This window comes from Cydia amplana, chromosome 7, assembly GCF_948474715.1.
Source record: "Cydia amplana chromosome 7, ilCydAmpl1.1, whole genome shotgun sequence".
In the NCBI taxonomy this organism is placed as follows: domain Eukaryota; kingdom Metazoa; phylum Arthropoda; class Insecta; order Lepidoptera; family Tortricidae; genus Cydia; species Cydia amplana.
In genome coordinates this window covers 1,456,597-1,481,770 of record NC_086075.1, presented here as the reverse complement: position 1 = coordinate 1,481,770, position 25,174 = coordinate 1,456,597, and the positions used below count along the sequence as shown (strand labels likewise).

Genomic DNA, 25,174 nt, shown 5'->3' with positions numbered 1-25,174 from the left:
TGTAATGAAAATTTTAAATCATATTCTTGTTTGCCAAATAACTTTCCACGCCATCCACATTCGAGTCACGGACCGCAGATTCACATATCGCAGATCTGCAAACATGACCACACGAACTATTTCATAATAAGTTATTTACATAATTTACAAGTTGTACACTAACTTTATGACCAATAAAATTTTTAGTGTACCATTTGGTTACCATTCTCTTCGCTTTCAAGGTCTTGCTCTTGAATATATATGTATATTTCCTCTAGGTACCATCATACATGTATTTGTATAATATATACAGTACAATACTGTTAAATATTATTTTTAGTGTTTTCTTAAGCTTTTCTTCCTTCTTCCCATCCTTTAAAATAATCCTAGGACATGTGCCGTGACTTTCACACCGGGACAATTTTCTTACAAATACAAATACAAATGTTTATTTCTTAGCCGGCCGGTTTATTGGCCGGGACACCGGGACACCAAGCTTCAAACGGGGACATGCGTACGGGGATGTATGGCAATCCTACATTAGTATGGTACCCGCCTGAACTCTGAGGTTACTGACCGTAATATCATAGGTCACAACACGCTCAATGGACACCCCAAAGGGAATGATAGCGCCTCTTGTCAGTATCGGTCGACTGCCTGTTTCCAGCCAGGCGTCCCTACACAACATCAAGCGCATACCAGCATGGTCTCCGCCCTCTGGTACAGCCTGGTCATGGCGACCAGCGCGCGCAGCTCGCCGCCGCCGCGGTGGAAGCACGTGCAGAACAGCGGGTGCATCAGTCTGCACATGGCGGGCCGGCGCACGCGCACGGACACGGATACGTCTGCAAAATTACATGTACAGTAAGCTGCAGAGATAACTGACCCTGTAAACAAGTTTCTATGCAAGGCGGGGGATCAGGTTATCTTACCTAATACAGATACTAAATTGACTATAGTCCTAGGCAGATTAGCATGAATGTATTCCAACGCTCGTGCCAACTTCTTGTCATGTGCCAACGGTGACCACTCGATGGGTGATAGACAGGAGGCGGAACAGAGGTCGTTGGCGCCCAGAAATATGGTGACTAGCTTCCAGTGTTGAACTACGTCGATGACTGATGAAATCTTACCTAACACAGGTACTAAATTGACTATAGTTCTCGGCAGATTGGCGTGGAGGTAGACCAACGCTCGATCCAACTTCTTGGCATGTGCCAGCGGTGACCACTCGATGGGTGATGGGCGGAAAAGTGGTCGTTGGCGCCCAGAAATATAGTGACTAGCTTCCAGCGTTGAACTACGTCGATGACTGATGAAATCTTACCTAATACAGGTACTAAATTGACTATAGTTCTCGGCAGATTGGCGTGCAAGTAGTCCAATGCTCGTGCCAACTTCTTGGCATGTGCCAGCGGTGACCACTCTATGGGTGACAAACAGGAGGCGGAACAGAGGTCGTTGGCGCCCAGAAAAATGGTGACTAGTTTCCAGTGTTGAGCGACGTCGATGTCGGGGGCTGCGAACATGCGAGCCACCAGGATCTGAAGGACAAGAGATGTTTTTTGAGTATAGTATCTACAAATAAGAATAAGTAGTGATTCTTATTTCTAGTCTAATCTAAAAGAGAGCGTAATAACTTTTGGTGTTTTCACATTTAAATTCGTATGTAGGTACTATGTACAGTCGTACATAGTTGTTGTTGTTAACTATTGTTTATCCTACTACTGTAGGATGCGGTAGGTGCTGAGATAGATGAAATTTTCAAAATTACTGGAAGCGTTCATGAAAAAAATCCCATGCAAGTTTCCACTTAGTAAATTCCCGTTCAGAATAGAATCTAATAGGGATTATTAATCAATGTTCTTAACTGTTCACGACTATTTTATTTAATGTTTACGTCACTCATTGCGTGTATTTCAAACTGTCATAGAAATCTAGAGTAACTAAGATGGTTTGGCAATGTGCAGAAAAAAATACCGAGAATTCATACTTCATGTTAAATTTGCAATTTTTGAAAATTCTCTTCAGCACATTGCTATTTAAGACCCGTTCTTTACGAAACCGGCAGTCACGGATACAATAATTAACTTAAACGCTAATCCACTAGCGATGTGTCTTTGTCAGTACAACATAGTTGCGTTTCGCAAACTAAGTATTAGTAACAAAACACGATAACCTAAATGACTGCGTTCGTGAATCACTGAATGAAAACTACGAAAACAAGTTTCGATTTTATCACGCCGTCTCGCATGTGCGCGTGCGCGCCTTTGCCAATGATTTCAACGTGTGGTTATCATCTATTTGTGTCCGATAGGCTTTACTTGACCAAGCAACGAGTAGTACCTATAGCTACTAGGTAATACTTACCCAAGGATAAAGAAACAATGACCTGACCCTGAAGTAGGTACTTCAAGATTTTTATTTATATTATTTATATGAGCCTAGAGTGTCCCACTGCTGGGCAAAGGCCTCCCTCCTCCCTTTCCACGTATCCCGGTCTTGACCCGTCTCGTCTCCCACCAGTTCCTGTCAAAGGCGTCACGGTCATCTCGCTCGCCATCGCCGTCGAGGTTTGCCGCCACCCCGGGTTTGATTTTACTTCAAGATTTTACTCAACTTTAATTATTTATAAGTACCTATTTTATTATTTATTAATTGATTTCTTTTATTTTTAAGAAGAATCCACGCCGCAACCGCAATCCAAACCGCAATTTTATCACATAAGTTACCTATACCTTGCTGACTATAGTCAGTAGTAATAGAAACCGATGAGTCTATACGTTAGTCAAAATACTCAAAATCAAAATACTAATATACCTACTTAAAACAATTATAATATAAATTATAAAACTTCCGCGACATTCGAACATATAAAAATTACTTGAAACGGATTACTCATCGAATAAAATAAACGCTTGACATGTTTCGATCCATTTTTGAGGATCTTGGACTGGAGCACTGACTGCACTGCACCGTCTTTATGTAATGATCGAGCTCGGGACGTGTATTAATTAATCGTGTGCAATTTTAATTAGAATCTGGCGCACACTTTTGATAGCAAACTGTAGAGAATGTAGAGATATGGGTGATTCTTAAATTGTGTCCAGAAATATATTTTTTCACAAAAGTTTTTATTTTTCACATATTGTTCCATATATCAAAAGAATATACAAAAAGCAAATTTTTGATGTAAGTATATGATTAAGCTTAATACCCTCAGGATAGGTAAATAAATTTAGTACATAAACACGGTTGTAACAAAGTGTCCCTCAGTCATGACATTTCGGCATTTTGGCGGCCAATTCCACTATTTTGATATATATAATTATTTTAACATAGCCTAAGTTACTACCATGACTACGACAAACCTAATGACAGCTTATACATTGAAATATGTCAAACTATAAATGCTGTAGAGCGTGACAAAGAAGTGGATACACATCATACATACATACACGCGAAAAACATTTTTCTGCTTTGGTAAAGAATAGTAGAAAGAAATAATAATAGATAATAAATATATATAATAATATAAAGAATAATAGAAAATGATCTATAGCTAATAAAATACCATTTCTAAAGAGTATATATATATATATCCCTCTAAATTAATCAAACGAATTAAGAATTTCACGACCACGTGTCTATATGTCACAAACGTGGACTCAAAAGTCCGTGGCGGTGACAGATTTTTGAGGCCACTGATGTCAACAAAATTACCTTCTACTTTGCAAATGTTAAATAACTAGCTTAATCTTCAATGTATGACGTATATCTTATGTTACAAACAATAACGTAAAACTGCTACTTATTTTAAATTTCAAACACGGCGGTGACGCGTTAACCCATTCAGGGCCAGCGACTCAGCGTATGGGTCATGCTCAAACAGTTCCGCAGGGCCAGTGACTCACATGTGAGTCCTGAATAAATTCTGATTTAAACTTAAACGAAACGTAATTTGATGTAATAACGTAAGTAACATATAAGCTAACAATCATTTCTATAAGGCATATTAGGATAAAAATTATAAACACGTTTTTTTTAATGAAAACAGGGTCTCGAATATTCAAGTTTGGTTTACTATCAGTGCAATATAGTAAATATACTGAAATTCTAGATACATAATGCGATGCAAGCAAACAGAAAAATCTATATTGAAAAAATACAAAAAATATATATATTTCAGAAGTTATTGACAGGGCTCAAGGTATGGGTCACCGTGGCCTGGCGCTACTTGTAAAAACTGCTAATGTTTCCGTAGCAGGCTAAAATAAACTTTATTGGCTGGTTTTAAAGCTTATTTCATGTTGAAGCTGTTTGATATTGTACCATTTTACAACTGATTACTGTTTGGATGATGGTAAGCAACAATTTGTAGGAACCAAGCCGTAGTATAATAATATTTTGTTTTGTATGAGGGGTAAGGCAACGAGGATTTTTTCCCACTGTACTTTTATGTCATAATATTTGGTGATCGTTGTATTGTATCTTAGGCAATTACCTACTAACAATGATGTTAAAGTTAATTTTTTTTCGTTTCAATATAGAACAAGGCGGTTGAAACAGTCACCACTAACTAATATGTATTGTATAACAAATAGTTTGTGACAAATATTTACAAGTTTTTTCAAACATCGTGGTTTCTACGGCAGATTAGAAAGTAAGTAAGTACTATAATACATTTTAAGTTCTCTATTGTTACTAATATAATGGCGTTTACCAAAACAAAGATAATGACCGACCAGGTGTAAGCTTATCGGACACACTTGGACAATAAACAAGGAATGCATCCGAACGGCGGCGGCGGTATTATCTTTCATGTGGTATTTGTCACAAGAGTTCAAGATGTGATTCATCCCATCCCCCCTATTAGAGATGTATTTTGGAGTAACATGGGAAATATTATTTAGTCACGATTTATTCGTTGGCGACTTTATACTCCTCCTGTGCTGTTTAGTGATTTCGTATTTTGTGACCATGGCTATGGATTACCGGAATTTGAACCCGCCTAACCTGACCGACTGTGCTATGAACTGGACCCCGAACCTGCTTCATCCGAATGACCTGGCTACGAATTCTGGAACCCTGAACACTTGCACAGGCTGGGCTATAAAATTTGCTACCAACTTAGCTTGGTCAGACATTAAACGCTTGTAGAAAGTAAAAATATTCACTCCTACAAACTGCAATAATTAGTTTCTTTTTTGATAGGCACAGAAAATCGGTGGTTAGTAAAAATGTTGCATAATGCTGTCCAACTGGCCGGCTTCATAAGCGGCGATTTATTTACCGTTCGCGCCAGGCTCGAGACCCATAAGCTGAGTCATGCGTTTTAGCTAAAAACGATTTGTATGGTGGCCTGGCGTATTGTGTACGCTCGGCGGTTCGTGGCCATGAATGGGTTAAGGTTGACCATTTTTACAAATTAACACAAATAAATAATTTTCGTCACAACTTCTCCCATCAGCCATTTGCAAATCTGACAACAACACAGTGTTGCTGTTCTTAAAAAACTTTAAATAGGCTGCCAGTAGTAAAGATAATTTTCTACCGAGTACCGCATGTTTATATTACCACGCGCGGCGGTGACACGAAAACTGAGCGCAAAATGTATATTGTTTAAAATTGTATAAAGTCATTATATATCCAAACAATTTTTAAACCATGTTGTAGAACAGAGATTAGTGTTTTGTGTTTGATATAAATTCTAGCAAAATCACTCTAACATCTAACATCATATTAAAAAAAAAAAAACACAAAATCCGAGGAAGTCACACTACACGGTCCGTGACATTTCGAACTTGTAATTTTTTTAAATATGTTTTTAATACTCTTAGGACAATAAATTTAGGTTGACCTAAAAATAGAGGTAAATTGCTAAGTATATTGATATTGAGTTTACTTATTTTCTTAAAAATATATGCTATTCTTACGTGTTACACAAAAAAGACATAAGAATATCTAATAGATCATTTAGAGAGGCAGGTATTTTTGGCGTGTCGTTCTATCTGTTATTATTAATACTGACTGTACCTACTTAACATTCACCGAATCTACCTTATTTAAATATGTTTACAAAAACTTGAACATTAAGTCAATACGGCCACTAAAAGTGGATGAACTGCACTTATACAAATAAGCACTTTAGGTTATTTACATTCTTACAAAATTTCTTAAACGTTTTCATCACTTACAAAAATTACTGACAGTTGACATTGCTTACAAAATGGGCAACACAATAGTAAGACGATCACATGTTCACAAAAGCGTTTAGCCGAATAGTGCGGTGGACAAATGGGTCGTGCGAATTGTATAGATTTCGTGAGTGGTTGACCGACATAGCACAATATGCTAGGTAATGGTATGTAATGGGTTCTTTCGTGAGTAAACCATAATATTGAGATGATAAACGAAAATGGCATGGCATGGCATGGCAATTAAGGCCAAAGACCGAGATAAATGGAAAAACATGGAGGAGGCATAGGACCCGACAGGGGTCCTTAATATAATATATATATATATATAATGTAACTAAATATATTTAAATTAGAGATTAACACATTTAAGGAAATAAAAAGGCTTTAATAATAATAATAATAACCGGTGGTTGGGTCAAGGGTCAGATGCAGAAGGCGGTGATCTTGGACACGGCGCGGATAGTCCGCCGGTTCCTCTATCTACAGCCCTGACCACCGGCAGCTCGGGCCTTGCCAGCTGCTGGCGGCACCCTAGGTTAGGTTTTTTATAATATGTTTATATGTATTTTGTATTGTTTTTGTAAGTGTTTTTGTATTCTATTTTTATATCCATATTATAAAATGCTTAAAGACAAATAAAGAGAAGAATAATAATAATAATAATAAACGAAAATGGACAGGTTTCGATTATTTAGATATTAGGTCCTATTTTCCGAATACAAATTGTGTGTCGTACACTGATTCGGGTCCTATTTCGATCCGGAAGCAAGCAAATGGTAAAAATAATGGCCAAAATTTTTAATTAGGCTAAAACTACATATAAAGGCCGTTTTGGTACCTAACTATGTCACAAATGTTATAGGTAATTTTGGGCCTCAGTAATTTTGAGTGTGTATTCTAATTCCCATTCACAAAATGTATCATGTGCGAAAAATAATCCTACGTTTTGTGTGGGACAGATGAACAAACATGGGACGGTATTTTGCGTCTTTAAAATCTTACTAAAAATACCGGTATTATTACGTTTTTTTCGTTCTTTGGTTTGTTATTAATTTTTTTATGGGAGAATCTAATAATACGAAGTTGTTTCCTAAATACATGATTCAGTCCTACGTAAAGAGCATAAAATAATTCAAAATATTGAGCTATTCCGGGTTTAAAAAAAAACCGGTTCTAAGCCCTTGGCCCCTTGTTTGAGCGCGTCCTGGTCTGAAGACTCTGAAGCCACGGGGAATCCTTCATCTTTCTTCCATCCTTCGCCTCCTGAAAGATCAAATCTCGATGTACCTTGCCCTGCTTGAGCGCGTCGTCTGACGCCACGGGGAAGGCGACGTTCATGCGAGCGTAACGTGCGAGCCACTCGCCCGTGCCGGTCGAGTAGCCGCGTAGCCCCGGGTTGTACACTTTGAGTATATTCGGCACATTTAGGTACTCGCGCCAGGTGACTTCGCCCCCTGAAAGATCAAATCACGATGTACCTTGGCTTGTTTGAGCGCGTCCTGGTCCGACGCCACGGGGAAGGCGACGTTCATGCGAGCGTTACGTTCGAGCCACTCGCCCGTGCCGGTCGAGTAGCCGCGGAGCCCCGGGTTGTACACTTTGAGGATGTTCGGTACAGTGAGGTACTCGCGCCAGGTGACTTCGCCCCCTGAAAGATCAAATCACGATGTACCTTGGCTTGTTTGAGCGCGTCCTGGTCCGACGCCACGGGGAAGGCGACGTTCATGCGAGCGTTACGTTCGAGCCACTCGCCCGTGCCGGTCGAGTAGCCGCGTAGCCCCGGGTTGTACACTTTGAGGATGTTCGGTACAGTGAGGTACTCGCGCCAGGTGCCTTCGCCCCCTAAAAGATCAAATCACGATGTACCTTGGCTTGTTTGAGCGCGTCCTGGTCCGACGCCACGGGGAAGGCGACGTTCATGCGAGCGTTACGTTCGAGCCACTCGCCCGTGCCGGTCGAGTAGCCGCGGAGCCCCGGGTTGTACACTTTGAGTATATTCGGCACATTTAGGTACTCGCGTCAGGTGACTTCGCCCCCTGAAAGATCAAATCACGATGTACCTTGGCTTGTTTGAGCGCGTCCTGGTCCGACGCCACGGGGAAGGCGACGTTCATGCGAGCGTTACGTGCGAGCCACTCGCCCGTGCCGGTCGAGTAGCCGCGTAGCCCCGGGTTGTACACTTTGAGTATATTCGGCACATTTAGGTACTCGCGCCAGGTGACTTCGCCCCCTGAAAGATCAAATCACGATGTACCTTGGCTTGTTTGAGCGCGTCCTGGTCCGACGCCACGGGGAAGGCGACGTTCATGCGAGCGTTACGTTCGAGCCACTCGCCCGTGCCGGTCGAGTAGCCGCGGAGCCCCGGGTTGTACACTTTGAGGATGTTCGGTACAGTGAGGTACTCGCGCCAGGTGCCTTCGCCTCCTGAAAGTTGAAGGGTTTGGTACATTGAGGGCTAGAAACTGACCATTGGCAGACGATCTCGTTTCAAAATAGTTTTCTTACAATACAATTCAATATTCTTTAATTATTACAACAAGCGGTCTTGTTGCGTTGGTTGTTTATTCTTATGGTCAGCAGTGAATGTAACCAATGACAATCGTTAGGTACAGACTCCAATGAAAATGTGGAAAAGTCACGTGATAATTTCGATTTGATTGTCATGTTCCCCCAATACGGCTACCATGAGTTGACATTTGACGTTTACGCTAGCAACTGCGTGAACTCGCCATGCCAACTCATGGTGGTAGCCGTACAAGGTGCGTAGCCAACATGCTAATCGTTTACGATCCGTAGCGAACGAAACGCAACTGTCACTCTCACACTAATATGGAAGTGTGATAGAAAGAAATGACTACGCTACGCTACGGAGCGTTAACGATTGGCATGTTGGCTAATCACCCTGATATACTTTTTTTACACATCGATAGTCAGTCGCTAAACTAATTATTTAAGTTTAGTTTAATTAAAATAAGTCCTTGCGTGCCAGAAATATTAACGCAATGCAATTAATGCATGTGCAATATGTGCATCCTAAACGACAGATGTTTAACCTTTAGCCCATACGTCAAACCTTGCCAAGCAAAATGAAATTTTATTTTGTTAGAATGGAACAGGAGACCTTTTTATAGATCTCTGCGTGGCTAGAGGTTAAAACATTAGCATTTAAAGCAAGGTCAACTAGACGGATAAAGAGAAGGAGCGTCAAGACTAATTATTTGTGATGGCGCTGTAACAGCGCGCACACAACATCCCGCTTCACCGCCGCGCGACGCACCGAGCCATCGCGCTTCACCGCCGCGCAGACCACCCACGACGATCGGCCCCCCGCCGCGCCGCGCACCGCACCCCGCGAGCCACTATAAAAGCGCGAGCGCGCGTCCGCCCGTCGGCAGTTGGCCAGCAGTTGGAAAGCCATTGGAACCTCGCACGGACGCACCTCACCAGCACCTGCTTATCCGACCGACGATTTTCTGCGAAAATCGAAGCCGGAACGCGCCCGGCCCTGCCGGAGGGGAAGCCCAGCTGCGCCGAGAACCCATCCACCGATGGTCGCCCTGCCCAACAGGATCGACTGACGGTGACGCGTCGCGCAGGTCCCGCACCATGAACAAGAAGCCTCCGAAGTCCCCCCCCGACCCTTCGGGGCGGGTGGGTAGACAAGAAAATGGATTTCGCAATCCACCCGCAGCCACAACGGTAAAACTCGCGACCCCCCCGGTCCCTTCGGATAGGGTGGGTAGTTCGCAACGCGAGTTTTACGAAGTACCCGACGAAGCCAAGACCCCGGAACCCACCTACGGCCCCACAGAGCCGTGGAAACCAGACTTCGATGGCCTCATCGAAGCCCTCGGACGCCCCTACGCACCACCCCCATGGGTAGCCCCAGACCGACTTTCCCCTCGCGGGCAACTTGATCGTGTTCGTATCAAGGCTGCCAGCTTGGCGCAAGTCGGTCACATACCTCCACGCCCGGAAGTATGGCCAACAGCCTTCCCTAGGCTGTCGGGGCACGCCACTGGGACAGTGGAGCCGTCCCAGGAAGAAGCCCAACCGCAACGACACCAGGACGAGCACCCTGTCACTCCACAACCTTCGGCAGTTGAGGAGAAGCCGGAGTGCAGCACGCCCGACAAGCAGGACCAGGAATGGTCCTGTGACACCACCCCGCCACCGACGGACCCGCGACCCCGCGCCAGCCCCGGAGCCGCCCCGCAGCCCCACCAAGGCCCCTCAAAAGGGCCCCCCAACCGTGACGCAGCACTTACAGTGGCCCCCAAGCCGGGAACCACTGTACCTGCTCCCCCGGTCCCCGCGCCGGCATCTACACCCGCAGCCCCCGGCAACAACCACGCAACCGTCGCAGCTGCGCCTAAACGAAACGACTGAGCGCGCCGAACGCTCGCGTCCCTGCCGCCTACTGGGTATCGCGCCTCTCCACGCACGCCCCCCGGATAACCACCGACAGCGCCGGTGCCCCCAGGGCACCGGGGCAAGAAGCCGAAGGAGAAGACACCAGCTAACGGGCACCGCGCCGCTCCACGCGCGCCCACCAGACAGCCGCCGTCGGCGCCAGCATTCCCCTCCGGGACTCTGGTGCTAGAGGCAGAGGGAGTCAGCCCACAGCAGCTACGAGGCCCACAGCCACAAAGCCACTGAGAGGCTACATAGAAGAGGAGAAAAAATGCCATGACAGGCCAGTCGGCTAGTTATGGCCATGAAGCCACCGCCCTAGAATAGGGCACTGAAAAGACCCGCCCGTAGTCACGGGCGGCGATTTGAAACCGCCATAAATCCCCAAAAGGGATGGGAAGGCATCTCATACCTCCCTTCGGGAGGTATGAAAGAAGCAGACGAGCGCCCGTCGGCAGTCGTCCTCGCCGCCTTCTGCTGTGAGCACGGCTCTCCCACGGTTGTGCCGGCCTGGGGTTACCGCGTAGGCACCCGTTCCTTTGCTTCCCCCCTATCCCGTTCCTGCGTTTCGGTTGTGCCGGCCTGGGGTTTCCGCGTAGGCACCCGATCCGCTTCCCGCCTATCCCGGTCCTGCGTCTCGGTTGTGCCGGCCTGGGGTTTCCGCGTAGGCACCCTAGATCCAGGATCGTCCTGTATACCTATCCGTCTTCATCCCCCTTACCCTTTGGGGATCCCGAGTATCCCAAATCGCGTGTAGCGTAGGGATCGCGCGCCGTAGTGACTAACGGAGTCATCCCGCGCCGTCTTAGCCTAGGATACCTAGACTTAAGCCCTAAATAGTTTAGATTCAATAAACCGGCATAAAAGCCCGTCGATTTGCATTTTGCATTTGTGTTTCTATTAGCTACCCTGTACCCCTCTCTCCTCTGAGCTAACTAGGAAACCCTGGTTCCTGTCTGGAACTGGGGAGTTGTATGAGGCCACGCCCGCCCCGGCGAACGTGACCCCATCACATCTGGCGCCCAACGAAATAACTCACGTAGGAGTCTAAACGGTATCCTGGAAGGAACCGGTGCTCGAGAGGGACAGGAATAAATAAATAAATAAATTTTTGTACCGTAGGGCCCTTAAATGTGCCTTTAACAAGTTTATTTCAGGGGAGATATTGCGCCCCACCCGCCCGTTCAGCGAACCGCCCGTTCAGCGAACCGCCCGTTCAGCTACCCGCCCGTATAGCTACCCGTCCGAACATTACAACTGGCCTGTATATGCAGGCACCAGAAGCCCAGAAGGCACCAGAATATAGGTAACGACGTCAGGTACCTGGCAACCATACCGGTAGGCACAGCAAATGCCTACAAGTTGGATATACCGACTAAAGAAGCCCCAACTAATACAAGAAGCTACGAAGCGAGACATCCCGACCGAGGGTCTAACCGTGGAGGAGATACGAAAAGGCCTAGCAGACATCCTGAAAGAAGAAAACATGGCAGAAGACAAAGCCAAGGTAATAAATAAGTTACTAAAAGAGTGGAACCTGTCATTTAGGACCACAGACAACGCCGTTGAATTCATAGAGAGACTGGAGGAACTCATTAACGCCAGTAACGTCGAAAAGGGAGACATACTGCCCGCCTTACCACGCATCCTGCAAGGCAGAGCACTATTATGGTACAGGAACAACTCGGAAACCTGGAACAATTGGGATCAATTCCTAAAGGTATTTAAACAGTATTACTACCCAACCAACTACGAAGAAGATTTAATGGCCAGGATCATAGCAAGAAAACAGAGGGTCCGAGAAAAATTCACCGACTATGTCACAGACATACAGACGCTAGTACGCAGGTACGGGAACCTTGACGAATCAGAAAAATTACACCGCATCCATGAGAATATGCTACGTAACTACAAACTATACATCAAAAAACAAGACTACAAGACCCTACCGGAACTATTAAAGTTAGGAAAGGAGTATGAAAATATAACAACATCTACGGACGACACCATGTCATCACCAGAAACGTGGCGGCAAACCACCGAATACGGAAAGTGGAGGGATGAGAAAAAACCGGAACACACGACCGAAGGTAGGACCAACGGACGACACAGCGACCAGAGACCAAAACCCGAACAGCGAGACAGTACGAGCCAAACAGTGCATCCGAGATATGATTCCAAAACCAGTTGCTGGTCCTGTGGGAAGCCAGGCCACAACGCAGACGAATGCAGAGGCAGACGCCAGATATTTTGCAGCCAGTGTGGAAAGCTGGGGGTGCTCAGCAGGGCCTGCTGCAGGAAAACAACCTGGAAAGGTCACGAAAAACTGGGAGCATCAAACAGCCCACAACCGAATGACAATCGCCTGTATGTAGATATACAGATAATGCGAAAACCATACCGAGGCGTCATAGACACAGGCTCTACCAACTCCTACATTAACCAACAGGTGTACAACGAATGCAGACACATCGCGTACCAAGACAAGGTAAAAACAAGAGAAATAATTCTAGCGAATGGAACCCGCACCCGAGCCCACAATAACCTACTTGTTGACCTCAAAATCAATAAAGTGACAATACAACATTGGCTGAGAGTGCTACCGACAGCAACGGACATCATAATAGGCATGGACATCCTGAAGCGAGTCGGAATGTCCATAAAATGGCCAGGAGCACACCAAGAACCCGAAGAACACGATGGCAAGAGTACACAGACAGAACACAAGGAGACCGGAGGAGGCGAAGAAGGAAAAGCCACAGAGGACAAGGAGGAGACACACGAAACACAGCCAGAAGAGCAACGCCAGACGTCCACAAACTTAGACTCCGCGCAGCAGCCACCAGACCACCCACTCACAGAAGTGGAACAGGCACAACTGCAAGAAATGCTACAACAACAGTTCGAGCTCTGCCAAAAAAGCCCAAAAGGGAACACCTGGGTACAACATAAAATAAAACTGAAACACACAGAACCTGTAAAACAAAGATACTATCCGAGAAACCCGAAACAACAAGAAATTATTAACAAGAAAGTAAACGAGATGCTACAACAGGGAGTAATCGAAAGATCACACAGCCCGATATTCCAGGATCACATCAAACACCTACAAGAAGTATTTAAAAGGAGAAGAGAGGCAGGTCTACGCATAAACAGGGACAAATGCGAGTTCGCCAAGACAGAAATCGAATACCTGGGACACACAGTAACAAGACAAGGCATCAAGATGAACCAAGAAAAAATCAGAGCAATCACGAACCTAAACACATTGAAAACCGCTAAAGAAGTAACAACATTCATAGGGATGACATCCCGGTACCGCAAATTCATACCAAACTACTCTGAGATAACAGCACCGCTAGTAAAATTATTCAAGAAAGGACATGTGGAAGCAAACAAACAACCACCCCGACACAACACAGAACTACCGCATAACAAACAATTTTCCGACGACCAGAACGATTTTCCGACGCCACAAGTACAAGGATTCGCCAAACTACAGGAAATATACAATATCATACGTAAAAATCAAAAACAAGCATCGGGAAAACAAAAAGGGTATTGCGACGGAAACAAACGCCAGTGGACCCCCCAAGTAAACGACCTTGTACTAAAAAGAAATTTCACCCTATCAAACGCAAACCGCAACTATTCCGCAAAACTAGCACCGAAATACCTAGGACCATACGTAGTGTTTCAACAAAAATCACCAGTGATATACCTACTACGGGATAACACGAGAAGAACAAAGATCATAACCGCCCATATAAAAGATATCAAACCATACCATTATTAAACTGACATAAAATAAAATTAAAAAACACAATAAAACTAAATACAACACGACCGAACAAAAACCAACCTTAATAAGGCGACATAAGGCTCAACGCCAAAATACAAAAATGAGGAAAAATTAAAACAAAAATAAAAAAACCAACCGGTATCTACATTACTTACCTACAGAAATGAAAGCACCGAAAGCAACCATAAGGGAAAAGAGAAAACATAGCATGAAGAGGAAAAATATAAACATACATTTAGTATAGATGTCTACATTAAAAAAAAAAAAAAAAGAAAAAAAAAGAAAGTAAAAAAAAAAAGAAAAGAAAAGGGGAATAACGCGATGATGTGATGGGGTCACGTTCGCCGGGGCGGGCGTGGCCTCATACAACTCCCCAGTTCCAGACAGGAACCAGGGTTTCCTAGTTAGCTCAGAGGAGAGAGGGGTACAGGGTAGCTAATAGAAACACAGATGCAAAATACAAATCGACGGGCTTTTATGCCGGTTTATTGAATCTAAACTATTTAGGGCTTAAGTCTAGGTATCCTAGGCTAAGACGGCGCGGGGTGACTCCGTTAGTCACTACGGTGCGCGATCCCTACGCTACACGCGATTTGGGATACTCGGGATCCCCAAAGGGTAAGGGGGATGAAGACGGATAGGTATACAGGACGATCCTGGAGACGCAGGACCGGGATAGGCGGGAAGCGGATCGGGTGCCTACGCGGAAACCCCAGGCCGGCACAACCGAAACGCAGGACCGGGATAGGTGGGAAGCGGATCGGGTGCCTACGCGGAAACCCCAGGCCGGCACAACCGAAACGCAGGAACGGGATAACCCTGAAATAAACTTGTTAAAGGCACATTTAAGGGCCCTACGGTACAAAAATTTATTTATTTATTTATTCCTGTCCCTCTCGAGCACCGGTTCCTTCCAGGATACCGTTTAGACTCCTACGTGAGTTATTTCGTTGGGCGCCAAATGTGATGGGGTCACGTTCGCCGGGGCGGGCGTGGCCTCATACAACTCCCCAGTTCCAGACAGGAACCAGGGTTTCCTAGTTAGCTCAGAGGAGAGAGGGGTACAGGGTAGCTAATAGAAACACAGATGCAAAATGCAAATCGACGGGCTTTTATGCCGGTTTATTGAATCTAAACTATTTAGGGCTTAAGTCTAGGTATCCTAGGCTAAGACGGCGCGGGGTGACTCGGCTAGTCACTACGGCACGCGATCCCTACGCTACACGCGATTTGGGATACTCGGGATCCCCAAAGGGTAAGGGGGATGAAGACGGATAGGTATACAGGACGATCCTGGAGACGCAGGACCGGGATAGGCGGGAAGCGGATCGGGTGCCTACGCGGAAACCCCAGGCCGGCACAACCGAAACGCAGGAACGGGATAGGGGGGAAGAAACAAGACCAGCAGATTAGACAAGGCCAGCGTTTATTTATATTAATTACGAAATATAAAACATACTAAGCAGTCTAGGGGCCCGATTCGGATTTTGTAATAGATATCTAATAGACATCGCCAAGATACCATAACGATATGTTTAAGATATAACCTGTCAAATTTGACATTTCCGCGATTCTGGAGATACTTTTGAACGATTTCCACAAGATATTACTTAGAGATCTAATTCACATCTAATAGATATCTAACACGATCTATCGTAAAAGTGACATTGGTTGCCCGAATTGCGCTGCAAAAGAGAACTAGTTGAAATCTAAACTATAACGTATCTAGAATGGATCTAGTACGTGTCGTCTCTTGTGAATATCTTGAAGTTCGAATACGGCAGTAGGTTAGGTAAAACTAAAAGGTAATCGCAGTGCTTGTAAATATCAAACGTAACGTTGCTTAAGGTCGATCTTCCAGCGTTGCGATAGCTAGGCATTAGGTTTTCTTTTGATAAAAGTACTGATAAATAAAATCCCCACAGGATTTGTAGACGATCTATGATTTTAATGTTGACCACACACACACACACACACACACACACACTCTTATGAGAAAGGTTAACACATCCACCGTACAACGTTGCATAAATGCATTGCCCTACAATCACGATTGTCCCAGGGGGACTGTTACGGGTTAAAGTTGCTACTTGACTCGCTATTTGATGTGCCATAATCAGAGGAATGGCCCAGTCGTCAAATGTAGAAATGTCAAACGCACATTGCGATTTTGAATAGTGTTGGGAAAGACGAGTCTTGGGACCCCTCAGAGTATACTTATGGTGTTATTAATAAACGCGCTACAAGCATGAATTACCTACCTATTTTTATCTGTCATTTTGACTTATGTACCTATTAGTAAGAAAGAGAAAGGGATGCAACATAAATTAACTAATTGAAGCTTAAAGTTTTATATTTCTTTTTTGTTTTCATTTTCAGTTTATTTGATATGTTATCATAAGTATCATAACGTCGCATCTCACTCGGACCAATATATAAGTACGAGCTAAAATAGCCGGATGCACAAAATGAGATCAAATTGACATCATTTAGTAAGTTCGAATCGGCCATTAGTTAATCTTAAATTATGTCAAAACATGAGTTTTCTTTAAAACCGGAATGCTCACATAATTCGTGCTTTTGATAAACAAAGTTTATTTACCCACAATCAGCAACACTCTTAACTGTCCACCGGTGGACCTTATGCCTTTTGTAATACGGTTTATGAACTTTCAGTTAACAGTGTGGGCAATGGTACTACAATTTTCACGAGGTACATTTAGGTAAAACCTTAAATTTTGATGCCAGCCTCGTCAGCATAATTGTCTCGAGTCTTTCAAACAGTCTCGTAATATTGAGTCCAGTTCTAACTTAGACTCAACTCAAAAGACTCAACTACGTACCAACTCTAGCTATGAATCATTACGGCGCAGCCCCAGGTATGAAAGCATAACTATTGCGTAGGCCAGGATGTTTGGATTTGCATCTCAAGTGGCATCTCCTGCCGCTTATAGTATTTAACGCTCTGATAACTGTCAAACATGCCAATTAAGTGATTAATATGCGGAAAAGTGGAGGGTTACAATTAAAGATATTACCTACTACCTACTTATTTGTTGCGTAGTCAATCTTAGTTAGTCTTCGTAGTTAGTCTTACTCAGCGTGTTTAAATTTAAGAACTCATTTTTACTTTATACTGATACGTAATATTGCTCTGCAAAACGTGCAGGCGCTTTTTCTTTTTATTCTATGTATGTGTCAATTTAGACATTACACTTGTACTAAAACCAGGAAAGCCGTTTTTAATTTTTACTCCTGTAATACTCCACAACATGGTCCTGGAACGAGCCGGATTAAGAATATACAGAAAATAATCCAGATTATATGATAAAAGGAGTTGACGAGTGAATAAATTAAGAAATTCGTCCGACAATAAAGAGATCAAGCTGACTTGGGAAAGGAGGATCGTGTTCACGTGGGCTTGCCGGACTTGAAGACAGAGTTAAGCCTTCAGTGTTCTTAATTTTCACCCATCACTCGTCATACAGGTAGTAATTAAGTATAAGGATACGATTTAATACGGTTAGTATCATTTTAATTGTTTAATTTAACCACGTAACTAACCGATAGGTTAACCTTTGTCACGTCAGATTGCTACTTCACTTTAAATTTATTTCGTAATTAGTTAATCTGTATTAGTTATTCACTGATATTTGCCTAGGCTTTTAATTAACTAATAAATCTACGAACTGTGAAATAAGTAAATCATTATTTAACTGGACGATTAGACATACCTATGTAGGTGTTAAATAAAACAATAGGTTAGCTTTCACCTCGAATCGTATTAAATAATTCTTTCAAAACATTAAATTTATATACAATTATTAGTGTTAAAATTTAAACTAAGTAAATAAAATCAATATACACGTGAATAAACTGTTAACGTAGTAAAACTTAGGCACAACTGTACTTTCATACATTGCTTATACATTTAAGTTAATTTTGCATTGTATAACATTTCAGTTGACAACACACGCCTCTCAAAATGACCGAAGAAAAGGAATTAATCAAAAAACGTGGCAGTTACAAAGGCCGGCTAACTAACTTTTCAAACTACATGAATTCTTTGGAAAGTTCTTCACTTACCTCTGTTGCCGCCAATGAGTTGCAGTTAAGAATAAGTAGAATGGAAACCTTATTTAGTGAGTACGATGAAGTGCAGCTAAAGTTAGAATGTTTGGCGGCAAGCATTGATATTCAGTTATCTGAGCGAACTGAGTTCGAAACCCAGTACTTCAGTGCAATTGCTAAAGCGCAAGATATGTTAACTTCATTTAATAAAAATCAAGAAGACCTGGGTAGCGAACGTGCAAGTATCTCAAGTGCTAGCAATCATAAGCTAGTTAAACTTCCCGTCATACAGTTGCCAAAATTCTCAGGTTCTTACGAAAATTGGCTCGAGTTTCACGACACATTCCTAAGCTTAATTCATTCAAATGACGAAATTGACGAGATAAATAAGTTTCATTATTTGAGATCGTCATTGGATGGTTCAGCGGCAGTGGTTGTTAAATCGGTCGAATTTTGTTCTAAAAATTATCAAACTGCATGGAAGCTCCTATGTGATCGTTTCGATAACAAGCGTTTATTGCTACAAAATCATGTTTCAGCAATCTTTAATATCGAAACAATTACCAAGGAGTCTTCATTTGCGTTAAAACGTATGATCGACCAATTGAACAAAAACTTGCTTGCCTTAGAATCACTCGGCGAACCAGTAAAACAATGGGATACGTTACTCATTTACATTGTGTCACATAAGTTAGACGCTAAGTCGTATCGGGAATGGGAAGAATACAAAGGTCGCTTAGATAAAGATAAGCCAATCACTCTCGAAGCGTTTTTAACATTCATGCGAAATCGCTCTGATTTATTAGAAACGTTGGAACTGTCCACAAATAACACTGCCGGTCGAGTTAACACTTCTCACAAAAACACTCCGAAACTGAAAACCATGTCCGTACAAGATACGAAACAGAACACTGTCGCTAAGTGCCCAAAATGCAGCGGTGAACATTATTTACCTAGTTGTTTACAGTTTCTCGCCCTTAGCAACGCTGCGCGATTGGAATTGTTACCCAGTTTAAAGGTTTGTTATAACTGTTTACGCGGTGGACATTATGCTAATCATTGCAAAAAGCCGGGATGCAAGTTATGTAAGCGAAAACATAACACGTTAATTCATGTTACCGATTGCAAATCTAGATCGAGCGGTGACTACGCGTCCGGCCGCGGCGAGGAGGATAATTCAACTAAAAATAATAAATCGATTTTTCCTGGTAATCAATTATCACCTGCCGCGCCCGTCGCATCTCATTCTGGCTTAGGAAATTGTTCATATGATTCCTCGCCCGCCTCTGTACAGGCATTATCGGCCCAAATGGTTTCAAATTCGCGACAAGGGAAACATGGTATGCTTGCGACTGCGTTAGTAAAGGTTTACGATAGCAACAATAAAGAGCATGTCGCTCGCGCCATGTTAGACAATGGTAGTTTTGCATGTCTAATATCTCAGAGTTTTTGTGAGAAATTAAATTTACCAACGAATCAAATTAACACGTCTGTTCTTGGTATAAATAAACAGACTACTAAAATAGCAGAAATGTGTCTACTTCCTATTAAATCTTTAAATGACACATATTCAGTAACAGTAAATTGTTACGTCATGCCATCTCTTACTGATGACGTCCCATGTCGTCAAATTGATTTGACGGATCTTAATATCCCAAGCGACATTTGTTTGGCCGATCCAAACTTTTATAAACCTGCACCTGTCGACATAATATTAGGAGCTGAAGTGTTTTGGGACTCGTTTCCTACACAGCCTCAGATCATCAGACTAGGTACCGGACTGCCGATGCTCTGTGAAACTCGGTTTGGCTTTTTGGTTGCTGGTCGGGCAATTACCGACTTTCTGCCTTCCAGTATGCAGTGCTTTTTTGCTTCTGGTCTCTCGCACACAGGTAATAATGATTTAAAATGTAACGACGACATCCAAACCCAATTAACGCGGTTTTGGCAACTCGAAGAGGTTAGCCATAAGTCGTCTCATTATTCACCTGAGGAGAAAATGTGCGAAGAACATTTCGTTGAAAATACTACGCGGCTAGCCGACGGACGATTCTGTGTCAGGCTTCCTTTAAAACAAAGCGAAAGTGTTTTAGGCGACTCATTCCAACGCGCAAAGCATTGCATGCTATCATTGGAACGTAGAATTAAAACCAAGCCCTCATTTAAAAGTTTATATACTGATTTCATGGCAGAGTATGAAAGTTTGGGTCACATGTCGCATGGTAGGCAGGCTTTAAGGGTAGAAAAGGGTTATTATATACCCCACCATGGTATTTTGCGTGACAGCTCCACGACAAAGCTACGTGTCGTATATAATGCTAGCAGCCCGTCTACCTCAGGTATCAGTCTGAATGACATTCAGATGGTCGGACCCACTGTGCAAGACGACCTTCTGTCTATCCTTATCAGATTCAGGCAGCACCGATACATCATTTCTTCGGACGTGGAGAAGATGTACCGTCAGATATGGGTGCATCCTGACGACCGCCACCTCCAAAAAATTCTTTGGCGCAGCTCGGAGGCCAAGCCACTATTAGTGCACGAGCTCAATACTGTGTCCTATGGGACAGCCAGTGCTCCCTTCCTAGCCACCAGGTGTCTCAAGCAAATAGGCTTAGATTGTGAAGATGAGACAGTCAAAGAAATCATCATTCATGATTTTTATGTAGACGACCTGCTGACAGGAGGAGATGAGCTTACTGGGGTGGAAGAGATTCGCCATAAAGTGACTCAAGCACTTTCTTCCGCAGGAATGAACCTGCGTAAGTGGAAGTCAAACGAGCCTCGCCTTCTAGGTGAACCCTCTCAATCCTCCGTGGATTTGAATATGGGATCAAATGAGCCCAGCAAAACGTTAGGCTTAGGCTGGCATCCTGTGTCCGATGAGCTGTATTTTCCTATAGGAAAACTAGTTTCCAAAGGAAATACCAAACGCGACATGCTCTCAGTGATTGCTCAGATCTTTGATCCGTTGGGACTTCTGTCTCCATTCGTAATCACCATGAAAATGCTACTGCAGCGATTATGGCTGCAAAAGATTACATGGGAAGAAGAACTGTCTCCAGAGATCACTAAACAATGGTTCGAACTCTTGGAAGGATTGCCGGCGCTGAATGATGTGAGAGTCCCTCGTCATGTCATTTGCAACTCACACGTAGCCTTTGATCTACACATCTTCTCAGATGCATCTGAACGCGCGTACGGCGCTTGTGTGTACGTACGTAGTGTAGACAAGGAAGGTCAGGTGTTGGTTAGGTTATTGATCGCAAAAAGTCGAGTCAGTCCGATTAAACCTACGACTATACCTAGACTTGAATTGTGTGGTGCTCTGGTTAGTGCTCATCTGTATGATAAGGTCATGACCTCACTTCGAGCTCAGGTAAGAAGCACGATATTTTGGACCGACTCGACTATAGTGTTAGGTTGGTTGAAGATGATGCCAAGTAGGTTGCAACCCTTTGTTAGGAACCGAGTGTCGGACATTTTAGAAATCACCGGCAGTTGTACTTGGAGGCATGTTCCAACGGACCAAAACCCAGCGGACTTAATTTCCCGTGGATTGCATGCAAGCGTTATAGACTCATTAGATTTGTGGTGGTCGGGTCCCAGTTTCTTGCAACAAGACGTGGCTCAGTGGCCCTCGAATCCTATCACAAAACAATGCGATGAGCTGCCTGAAACCCGCGTTGAGGTTTCATTGCACGTCAACATAATTAATGAGCCATTAATAGATTTCAATCGTTACTCTAACCTCTCGCGGCTCATTCGTGCTTTTGCATACGCTCTCCGTTTCATTAAAAAATGCCGCAAAAATGCAACGTCGACGTCGTCCACGTACCTCAATCATGACGAATTAAATAATTCATTAAAGGTAATTACCAAACTCAGTCAGAGCGAATCATTTTCAGAATATGATATATTATCCAAAAAACAAAATTTACCAAAAAAGAGCAAGCTCTTGAAATTCAACCCATTCCTAGACAACGACAACTTAATTCGTGTAGGAGGCCGTCTTTCCAATTCAGAATTTCCATACGAGAAAAAACATCCCATTATTATACAGTCCACACATCGATTCACAAAATTATTATTTAATCAGGAACATAAAAGGCTTCTCCATGCACCGCCCCAGCTGTTGTTAGCAATAATTAAAGAAACCTACTGGCCCATAGGGGGTCGTAATTTGGCAAAGGCTTGCTACCATCAATGTGTGCGATGTAAAATCATGAAGGGACAAGTAATTGCTCCATTGATGGGGAATTTGCCAAATTCTCGGTTGTCACCTGGAGGCTACCCGTTTAGGAATGTGGGCGTGGACTACGCAGGTCCACTCATGGCAGCCAGCCGTCAAGGTCGTGGTTGCGCACTAGTAAAAGTTTATGTTGCTATTTTTATATGCTTCACAACCAAGGCGATACATTTAGAATTGGTGGGAGATTTAACTAGTAAAACTTATTTGTTAGCACTGTCTCGCTTTATGTCTCGACGGGGACAGCCAGATAACGTGTATTCCGATAACGGCACTGCATTTGTCGGAGCCTATAATGAAATCACAAAATTTCTGAAGGAAAACTGCAACTCTTTGGCTGAGACGTTAGCTAGTGAAAATACTAGATTTCATTTTCTGCCTGCTTATGCACCTCACTTCGGGGGTCTTTGGGAGGCGGGTGTCAAATCAGTTAAATTCCATTTGCAACGAGTGTTGGGCAACTGTAACTTAACTTATGAACAGCTTAACTCTACACTCATCAATATTGAAGCCTTGTTGAATTCTCGGCCACTCACGCCTCTGTCATCACACCCGGACGATCTCTCAGCGCTCACCCCTGGACATTTTCTTGTCGGACGCTCACTGACGTCATTGCCGGTGCAGGATCTGCGGGACCATACTTATCAGCATCTGTCCCGATTCCACCGAATCGAACAACTCCGTCAACATTTCTGGGCTCGTTGGACTAAAGAGTACGTTCCAGAACTGCAACAACGAATCAAGTGGAGACTCAACCATGAGTCCCTTAAGAATAATACCCTCGTTGTTCTGAAGGAGGACAACCTTCCTCCGTTGAAATGGAGACTGGGACGCATTGTAGCCATTCACCCTGGACAGGATGGCATATCTCGAGTGGCTGATGTGAAGACAGCTGGAGGAGTCGTTCGACGCGCTTTCAGCAAGATTTGTCCTCTTCCTGTGGCTACCGATTCTGCTTGAAAGGCTTCCTTTCAACCCCGGGGGCATGTTTAAATTTAAGAACTCATTTTTACTTTATACTGATACGTAATATTGCTCTGCAAAACGTGCAGGCGCTTTTTCTTTTTATTCTATGTATGTGTCAATTTAGACATTACACTTGTACTAAAACCAGGAAAGCCGTTTTTAATTTTTACTCCTGTAATACTCCACAACACAGCGACTCATTTAGGCTTTGAGATATCTATGCGTTGTCTAGCTGTACAGAAGTTGATGATTTTATTATTACTATTACTATATATTATTTTAGTATTTGGTTAACTTTTAATTTATAACCCAAATACTTAGATGATTTATCTATAATCACGGCGGTAAGAAAAGGTTGACTCACGAAAGGTTGCAAGTCGATTCTAATTTAACAATTTATTATGGGTTGGAACCTGATTTCGATACGACCTTAACGGTTGCCTTGGTGATTAGCGCGCATCTGACACACGACATTCAGTTCATTTCGCATGCACCAATCGGCATGAGCGATCTTCTAGGTCGTATCAAAATAAGATCAAACCCGTAACAAGTTATGAAATCTGAATCGGCCTCCCGATTTTTTATGACAATTACAACGTACAAATACAAATCAAGAGCCAATCTTTTAAATTAGCATATGAACCCTGATTTAATTTTGTTTAGACGAATTTAACGACCAGTATACACAGTGGCTAAAAAATAACTGCATTCCCGGTTGCCAGGGAGGTTTTGGGATTATACTATTTACATTGAGCAACTTTTACTATGGGAGCAACCAAGAACGAGCGAAAAAAAGAATTTACTGTGCCATAGAAAGTGGACCAGCCAAAATGTATGAAACAGCAAACAGCCAAATAAAACTCCTTTTTACTAACACCGCGGCCCGGACTCGGCCATTCTAGCGTGAGTCATCCTTTTTTCGATTTCATATAAACCCAGACCGATGGAAATGAATATTACCTGCACACCATGAAACTCCCCTGTACTCTACAAAAGCTCCCAGGGCAAACTCCTCCAAGGCACCGCTCCCGGCCACCAGCGAGTCTCCTGTAAAACAAATATACACATCAAATGTCAACATTACCTACTCAAGGTTCGTCACTTTAGCATTGTAAGATTGGTCTCGTTTCATCGTGAATGAATCCATGTCATGGTGTGTAAACACTACATCTATCTATCTAATACCTTTAAACGAGCAATTTAATGTCTTTTTTTGTACTATTTTAAGTAGAACTGTACATTGTGATTAAATTCTGTACATTCATTTATTTATATATATATTTCGGGGATCTCGGAAACGGCTCTAACGATTTAGATGACTCTAATTTCCTATATGGGGGTTTTGGGAGGCGAATCGATTTGGGAAAACGCGCATTTTTGGGTTTTTATATATTTTCCCAGATATTATGTACTAATAGGTACCTAACCGGCAAAAAATGTAAACGCTCTGATAGATAGGTACGACTACTGACGTGCGACCAATTTAATAGATCG

General features: G+C 43.2%; 1 protein-coding gene across 1 annotated transcript in view; it reads right to left on the bottom strand.

The window, feature by feature from the left end:
- The window catches only part of LOC134649409 (phospholipase B1, membrane-associated-like), a 53,275-nt gene that overhangs the window by 1,394 nt on the left and 26,707 nt on the right, over positions 1 to 25,174 (bottom strand). The window contains exons 3-6 of the mRNA XM_063504159.1: positions 24,641 to 24,727; positions 8,434 to 8,603; positions 1,307 to 1,523; positions 679 to 824 (exon numbers count right to left, since the gene is read on the bottom strand). Of these exons, the coding sequence (XP_063360229.1) occupies positions 679 to 824; positions 1,307 to 1,523; positions 8,434 to 8,603; positions 24,641 to 24,727 (620 nt within the window). The remainder of the gene's footprint in view (positions 1 to 678; positions 825 to 1,306; positions 1,524 to 8,433; positions 8,604 to 24,640; positions 24,728 to 25,174) is intronic.